This window comes from Aulonocara stuartgranti (assembly GCF_965226115.1).
Source record: "Aulonocara stuartgranti genome assembly, chromosome: 6".
NCBI lineage: Eukaryota > Metazoa > Chordata > Actinopteri > Cichliformes > Cichlidae > Aulonocara > Aulonocara stuartgranti.
The window spans coordinates 39,147,501-39,155,705 of record NC_138944.1 but is presented as its reverse complement, the minus strand read 5'-3'; the positions used below and the strand labels follow the sequence as shown (position 1 = coordinate 39,155,705).

At 40.2% G+C, this 8,205-nt stretch overlaps 1 protein-coding gene across 1 annotated transcript in view; it reads right to left on the bottom strand.

The window, feature by feature from the left end:
* Positions 1–2,689: 2,689 nt before the first annotated feature.
* Positions 2,690–8,205, bottom strand: part of rrp36 (ribosomal RNA processing 36) — an 8,079-nt gene continuing 2,563 nt past the window's right edge. Inside the window, exons 2-8 of the mRNA XM_082535368.1 lie at positions 7,648–8,002; positions 5,531–5,663; positions 5,379–5,445; positions 5,191–5,295; positions 4,957–5,034; positions 3,489–3,606; positions 2,690–3,158 (exon numbers count right to left, since the gene is read on the bottom strand). Of these exons, the coding sequence (XP_082391494.1) occupies positions 3,007–3,158; positions 3,489–3,606; positions 4,957–5,034; positions 5,191–5,295; positions 5,379–5,445; positions 5,531–5,663; positions 7,648–7,969 (975 nt within the window). The 5' untranslated portion in view covers positions 7,970–8,002 and the 3' untranslated portion in view covers positions 2,690–3,006. The remainder of the gene's footprint in view (positions 3,159–3,488; positions 3,607–4,956; positions 5,035–5,190; positions 5,296–5,378; positions 5,446–5,530; positions 5,664–7,647; positions 8,003–8,205) is intronic.

Here is an 8,205-nt window from a genome sequence, read left to right as displayed (position 1 = left end):
AGGGTCAGTTAGGAAATGTGACATTTCAGTCAGAACCGGTTTAACTAGAGGTGTACCTCTTGAGCTGTTATTGCCAGACTGCAGCAAAGCACGGTGTGCAGAGACAGTTTTTAGCTTACATTAAACAGATGGATTTAGTATCAACATGTAGGACCTTCCTGATAGGTTGGTGTCATGTAATGACTCTGTTTGTTTTACTGAAAAAGCTCCATGTGTTAGAGTCCAAACCAGTAATTATCTACTGCTATTCATTCAGATGCTGCTCTCAGCAGTAGTTGGTTGCTCAAAATGTTCCCTAAGAACATCTTGATGCTCAATCATCCAGGTAAGGAAATTCCAAAAAGTTGATTCTGTTCATCTGGTCGTAGCGTTTTCAGTGGGAGAGACATTTAGTCACTCATCCAAGTGACTTCTTCAGTCTCAGCTGACTGCAGGTTTCCCCAACCTTATAAACAGCACCTTTTCACAATGACTGAAACTAGCGCTACTGAATGTGAGGTCAGTTGCTTGAACATTAACTGTCATGACCATTGATCAACAGCCACTGATTAACAACCACTGATCAAAGACCATGAGTATCATTCACAGAGAGTTGGGGAATGGCTGCAATCACAGCATTGTAAGATGGTGACAGATGTACCCTTAAGCCCCCTCCTCGATTTAGAGATGGTCTTTCCCTTTTCACATTAATGGCCTCCTCCTCTTTCAATTATGACGTTGAAAGAGTGTCCACTGGCCTGTAGGTGTAAATAGATTGTGGAGTCCTGGCCTGATGTTAGCTCTTCTGTTTTGTGCCACTGGCTTCGCCAGAGGTTGTTTAGTTTCACCGATGTATAAATAAGGTAATATAGATCTTTATTGTCATTGTTACCAGAACAATGAAACAAACAAAATATATAAAAAAATCTACAGGTACAGTGTAAGGAGTAGGATCAGTGCAGTATAAAGTGTGATGTGATTGCTTGTATTGCACTTTGAGTAAGGGGTAGGAATGCTGGTTGCTATTGTACAGTTATATAATAGAGGTATAAAGTCACAGCAATTCACCAGGCACTTAACAGTGTACAATATATAACTCTATTTGTGTGGAGGGACCCGATCTTTGGAGTGGATACATTTTTGGCGCAGCGTGTTTTGGGGTTTAAAAGCCGCAGAGAGAGAATGTTCTGATACTTATGAGACATAAGGGATCACTGAGGGTTTTCGCTTAGGCAGCAGTTGTCCTTTTTTCCTGGATCGGCTGGAGCTTTCTTTAGGCGCCTTCCCAGCTTTGACAAATGTCCAGCTGGGATAGCTACATTTACTCAGAGCCTTCTTGATGTGATGTTCTTCTGCTTCCCTGGCCGCTGTGTCTGTGGGGATGTGTTCGCTCTGTGTTGTAGCATCCTGATGACACCCAGTTTCTGCTCCTGTGGATGATGAGAGTCAAACCTTAAACACTGATCCGTATGCGTAGGTTTCCGGTACACATCAGCTTTTAGATGTCCCTCATTACTGATGGAAATCTCAGAGTCTAAGAAGGCTAACCTGCCACTTTTCATATCCTCCCTGGTGGAGTTAATGTGATCAGTGAATTGTGGTATGTTCTAACATTTGATTTTCACCCATCCATATACCTGAACCAATAGCTTGGTGGTGTTCCAGGGTAGGATAACCAAGCCCTCTTTTCCATTTCTTCCATTACAGTTTGGCCACAGTGGGTGAAACTGGGGAACCCATGGCACAGCCATGTTTCTGCCTGTAGTACTGACCTTTGTGTGTGAAATTTACAAAAGAAGGTTAGGGATGAAAAATCTGACTATTTTACCCCCCAAAACAAAATGTAATCATAGTTTGTGATGTAAATTCTGTTCATTTGATCTAAAATGAGGTCAGATAATTGTCACAACTGTCACATCCAAAAGTTCTCCTGGCATTGTATGAAAAGCAAAAAAATCTAATGGTTTTGAATTACACAGCATCAAGTAGTCAGTGTGCAGCTTGTATAACAGTGTAAATTTTCAATCACAGACCGGAACAGAAACACTTTCTAGACACAAATAACTGTTTCTGCATCAAATTAATATCTAAATACATTACAGATGAGAGGAACTGATAACTAGCTCCAAGTGTTACCATTTTATTAGCCACCAGCCACTAGCTTAATAAGAGATAGCCAGTATGGGCTACAAACAGTTCAGTGACTGACATTAGCGTGTGCCTTGGACAGGTTCACATTTAAACAGGTCAATATTTCAATGTTGTTGAAACCGGGCTTCACGAGGATGTCAGTTAGTAAGATTCTTCACCAAGTTTTTTCCCACTATTGTTCATGTGTACAGCAATTACTATGGGAGGGAGGGGGCTATTTGGATAACTGTGTGCACCAGTGTCCTGCCAACTTGTTTGGCAGCTGGTGGAAGCAGAGTTGGCATTATTGCAAATGAGTATCTAGCCAAACGGTTAACCCTGCTCAGAACATATACGACCTACTGTACTCACATACATATAAAATACAGTTGTTTTAAGAATTCTGAAGTCAATAGGTACTGCAAGTATCAGTTCTCATCCCTAATTGAACCATGATGCAGCGAAATGCATGATATTTTCACTGCATAAAAAAGGCTATTAGAGTGCAGGAAAAGGACATTCTTCATTTTTAAAAGCACTTTCTACTCAAAAATTAAACAATGAACAAATGAAGATCAAAGACACTTAAATACATCACTTTATTGATTATTAACAAGTACATGTTTTATAGATTTGACACAATGATACAATGTCCTGCGTTTGATAGCTCAAGTATCAATGGATGAAAGAAAGCTCAGATATCTGAACATAAATGCACTGAAAGCATTATCAAATAATAGCGACTAAGTCAGAGTCCCCAGCAGCTTCGCCAGCTGAGACGCTCAGCTCCAGCAACTTGTTTAGACCCTGGGGATGCCTGCCAGACTGATGCATGAAGGGTTTTCTATCAGAAGAATCTTTTAAATGATTTGACAGTTTTTAATGACACTTGACGCCTTAGACAGCCTTCTTGCTCTGCAGCTGTTTGGGCAGCTTTCTGCGGTCCTTCATGGCGTTCCTCTTCCTCTTCTTGCTCAGGAAGTTGTCCAGTTTGCTGCTCTTCTTCAGCTCTTGGTATTTTTCAGCCAGCTGCAGCTTTTTCATGTCAGCTAGAATCAAGAATAATTGAAAGAACAGTTATTAAAACTTCCACTACCTTCACAGATACTGTCACTGTTTATTTTTTACAGAAATGAAAAGAAAATCAATTCTTATCAACGTTTCTTTTTTCATGATTGCCATCTTAAATCAGAATCAGAATACTTTAATAATCCCTAAGGAAATAGTCTAAGTCACAGTTGGGACCACAGGTCAGTGTATTCCTAATGTCAGTCCCAGTGTGAATAAATGGGAAGGAATGCTGGGGCCAAATACTTAGTGAATCAATAGATGTGCACATTGAAAATAGGCATTCTGAGATCTAGTGATGATCTTCTTACATTTCTTGAAGAAGAATGGTTTTCCACCCTCACTGGCTCTCTCTCTCTGCTGTCTCTTGAACTGCAGCTCTCTCTCTCTCTGCTGCTCTTTGCTCTTCCTTGCTTGGTCTTGGTTTTCCTGCACAAAGTCAAAATTGACATTAAAAAGACCTCCGACGAATAGAACCATGCAAAGAAATTGTAATTGTTTCCATTTATTGTTGCTACCACGCACGCACGCACGCACGCACACATTATAACCCATGCAAAGAACAAAAAACACACCCCTGAAAATAGCCAGTTACACAGACTGGAGTGAAAATCACTGGAAAAAGCAGCAAATGTTTAAAGAAAAACTTTGAGAGCCTGGAGAACTGTTGCATGCAAACAGAATATTGATGCTGCACTGGCCAATTTGATGTTTGATGACCTCATGCAATGCATTACTATAACATGTAAAGTCAAAGTCAAATTTATTTATATAGCACATTTAAAACAACAACTGTTGACCAACCTGCTGTACATTTAAGACAAAAGAGATAAAACATAGGAAGACATGATAAAAATTTAAGGAAGAAGAATAAAATGAGAAGATCTGGATAAGAAATAATACAAGGAATAAAAGTGGGTTCAGGTTTCAGGTTTTGAAAGTGTCCAATGTTGAGGAGGTCTTGAAATGAAGGGGACGTTTGTTCCACAATTTAGGAGCAGTCACAGCAAACAGAGGTCTCCTCTGTGCTTTAATCTTGACCTCAGGGCAGCTAGGAGCATTTGATCTGCAGACAGTGATCTTGCAGGAGTGTACCAGTTTAAAAGATAAGAAAGGTATGAGGGTGCTAACCTCTGCAACATGCAAAAATGAATAATAAAATCTTAAAATCAATTCGAAAACTAACTGACAGCCAGTGTAAGGATGCCAGTATGGGAGATATGTGCGCTCGCTTGCGTGTGGCAGTTAGTAACCGTGCTGCAGCGGTTTTGTTTTTATTTTGTTAAATTGCAAAGTACTTTTACACATACTGCTGAAAATGCTGTTTGCCAACTACAAGCAACAGATTGCTTGCTGGTGCAGCCCTTTAAGAGGTCTGTAGCAACAAGAGGTTGATGATGCATGCTCCTTATATTGCACCTGCTCCTTTGCATGGTACATATAACTGCCATATATCTGGTAGATACTTATGTTACTATGTATATTCCCTGTGTGTAGTTAGCTCTATAAGTCTACTTTTTGGCTTCTCTTTTTTTCTTATTCTAAAGGAATCTACACGCTGCTAACGGAGAGATGCCAAACTGTGTTTCACTGTTCTTGTAACAATAAAGATCTATTCTACTCTATTCTCTTCTATGATTTCATAAATCAACAAACTGAAATGCTTTTCAAGGAAGATGCTTAAATTGTAAAACTATTAATGCGTTTCTAGTTTTTCTTGATAAAAACAAAAAACTAAACTGCATAATTAAAAGTGAATGAAAGGCAGCAAAGACTCACCATCCTCTTCAAAAGGAACTGCAGTTTCTCCTTCGTCTGGCTGTTTTTCTTTATTCTCTTCAGCTTTTTCTGAACAATCTGCAAATAACGAAAATGGTACCACTGTTACTCTTCTCACACTAACTGAAACAAACAAGTTTTACAACTGTTATCATCTTAGATTTTTCAGCCTACAGTTAAAAATGTCTTTTTTGTTTCTCTTTACATTCAGCACATTGTCGTTCATTTTCTCACCTCCTTCTCTCTGTGTCGGATGTCATTAATGAACTTATAGGTCTTCTCAAAAATCTCTGGTTTGTATTCTCCAGACAAGTCATCAAATCGAGGATCTCTCAGCGTCTGGAGGACAGAACAAAAACCAAATCTGTATATACATGAGTGCTTGTGCATTGAACTCAACACTGGAGATTTTCTCCACTCACTGGTTTCTTGACGGGGATGACCTGTCGGAGGAATGGTGCTGGTTTCTTGGCTGAGAGTTCCACTGGCCTGAAATCACAAGCAGACCGTAAAGCCCTGCAGGATTTAAATGAGGAAAGTCTAACAGTTGTCTAAGCAGGCTGAGAACGTTCACCTGTTCTTGTTTAGTCGTTTCTTCTTGCTGGACTCGTGACTCCTGTTGCTGCCATAGGCAACCGTGTTGTAAACTTTGGTTCCCACCTGGTTCTGCAGTTTTACAATGTTCTCAAATGACATGTTGGACAGCTCTGGAAGGGTTGAAGAAGACAGAAGGGGATTTTTTGCCAGAGAGACACTGCAATTAGTTATCACGCGCAATTATACATTCAGCACTATATTGGGTTTGTGGCAGAAAAAGAAAACAAACGGGGGGGAAAAAACCTTGAAAAAACCCCCCAAAAAGCATACAGCAGCTGGAACACAAAAATATGAAAACGCACAGATACATAAATCAACAATCTGTGTTTGTGTGTGTCTGTCATGAAAAGTACTTGAAAATGAGGGTGGGAACCCTATGCTGGTCAAAATCCTATTTGTCAGGGCAGTTAAATGAGGAGCACCACAACAGGTGGTGGCCAGTGAGAACACGAGACGAAAAGCACTGTGTTTGCTAGTTAATTCGCCTGCACTGAAAGTAGGGCTGCACGATTAATCGTTAGAAAATCGCGATCTCGATTCATGCTTATGTGCGATCTCATTTCCAAATGACAACGATTTAAAAAAAAAAAAAAAAAAAAAAAGGACGACGATTGTACCGCATTTTGATCCGGGACGTACTCTGCATGAAAACAAGCGCTCACTCTTCCTGCTCAACAAATGACAAGGGCGGAGCCTTATACCACGTGATACAGAAGCTGTGCCGTGTGATGCTAAAATTAGCAGGGAAAAACAACGGAGAGCACGTCAGGGATGACGAGAAAGTGACAGGAGAAAATCCGTCCCGGTCAACCACCCAAACATCAATAACGGGAACCTTATACAGCGCTTCCCTATACCCGTCGAACTCCCACAGGCACAAAGAAATTACGGAGGCTATCACTTATCACCTGATCAAAGATATGGCTCCCATCAACACTGTGCAAAACGAGGGATTTAGGAAAATGATCAACACCCTAGACAAACGCTACACAGTGCCGTCCCGCAACTATTTTTCTATTGTTGCACTACCTGCTCTATACACGCAGCGTCGAGCAACGGTGGAGACGGAATTTCAAGCAGTACAACATTTTGTTGTTTTTATGTTCAGTCTCAACTGTTACGAAGTTGATGTGCAGTTAATAAGTGCAATAAATATTTATACTGGAAAAGAAAATCGTGAGAGAATCGTGATCTCAATTCTAAGCCAAAAAATCGTGATTCTCATTTTATGCAAAATCGTGCAGCCCTAACTGAAAGCATGCTCTGATTGTAGGTGGCTAAGAAAAAAACAAAATAACAACAACAAATGGATGTTAAAAAATTCCCAATGGTTCACACTAGGGCTGTTCGATATAACGATATATATCAGATGACGATATAAAAACATCTATCGTTTCATTTTATGCTATCGTTTGTTTCGTGGTGTTGCAAAATAAACTGTTTACGGCAATATTTTTTCATCGTTTTGATGGTCACTGTAGTGGCTATATTCATTTCTTAAAGTTCTCTCTTTCTCTTATATTTTATATAACCACACTACTGACGGACAAGCGCCTGTTTTTATGCGTTGTGGTTAGCAACAACGACGGTAACACCATCGTGTGTCCGCTTGTTTATGTTCCACATAAACCTTTCACAATAAAGCTCAAGATCCTGTTGAGACTTTTCAAAATAAACTGAATCACGTGAAAGAGCAGATTATTTACGGATGAGAAGTAAAAAAGAGCCGCCAGGTCGAGCTGCCCGAGATTCACAGAATTTACAGAAAATGTTACATTTTTGTGATTTATATCGTTATCGGACGATGGAATTCTTATATCGGGATATGAGATTTTGGTCATATCGCACAGCCCAAGTTTACACTTCCTAACTGAACAAAATAATATCCTCTATACAAACAACATACACACAAACACACTTTTGTGGCCAATCGCACAAACAGGGCTTACGTCAGCACTTAAAGGTAACGTGGTTGTAATTATAGCTGCACCACCCATACTTAGCCACTTTACAAATGGCAGATGTAACCTGCAGGTCACGCTTCACCAGTTTGGCATTGTAATGTTCATATTCTTGAGCTGCAGACACACTCACCCTTTCTGATGTCTTCTTTTGTTTGGAGTTCATTGCTGCCACCAGCATCTTCTGGGTCATCATCACTGTTGCCATCCTCTTCATCTCCCTCTTGTTCTTCATCATTATCAGATTCCATCTCATCACTGCTATCTGATCGTTCCTCATCTTCATCAGTCTTTTCCTCTCCTATTTTGTAGCACTGATCTTCCTCCTCAGTCCCTTTTCTCTCAGTAATCAGTGCAAAGTTCCTCTCCACATCAGACGACTCCTCATCGCTGCTGCTTTCTAACCCTTTCTTCTTTGAGCTCGGCAGCTGTTTCTGTTTCTGCTTCTTCTTCATCTTTGTTTATGAGGTTGTAGTAGATGCAGAGAGCTACCGGAAACAAAACAAATATGAACTATTTTACGTGGTGCTGAGTTTGTCATAATTATTCAACCCTACAAAGAAAAAAGCGTTCTTAGGCTACGTTCACACTGCAAGCGAAAGCGCATCAAATCCGACTTTTTTGACCCTATGCGACCCATATCTGATCATGACAGTGTGAACGGCACAAATCCGATATTTTCAAATCCGAT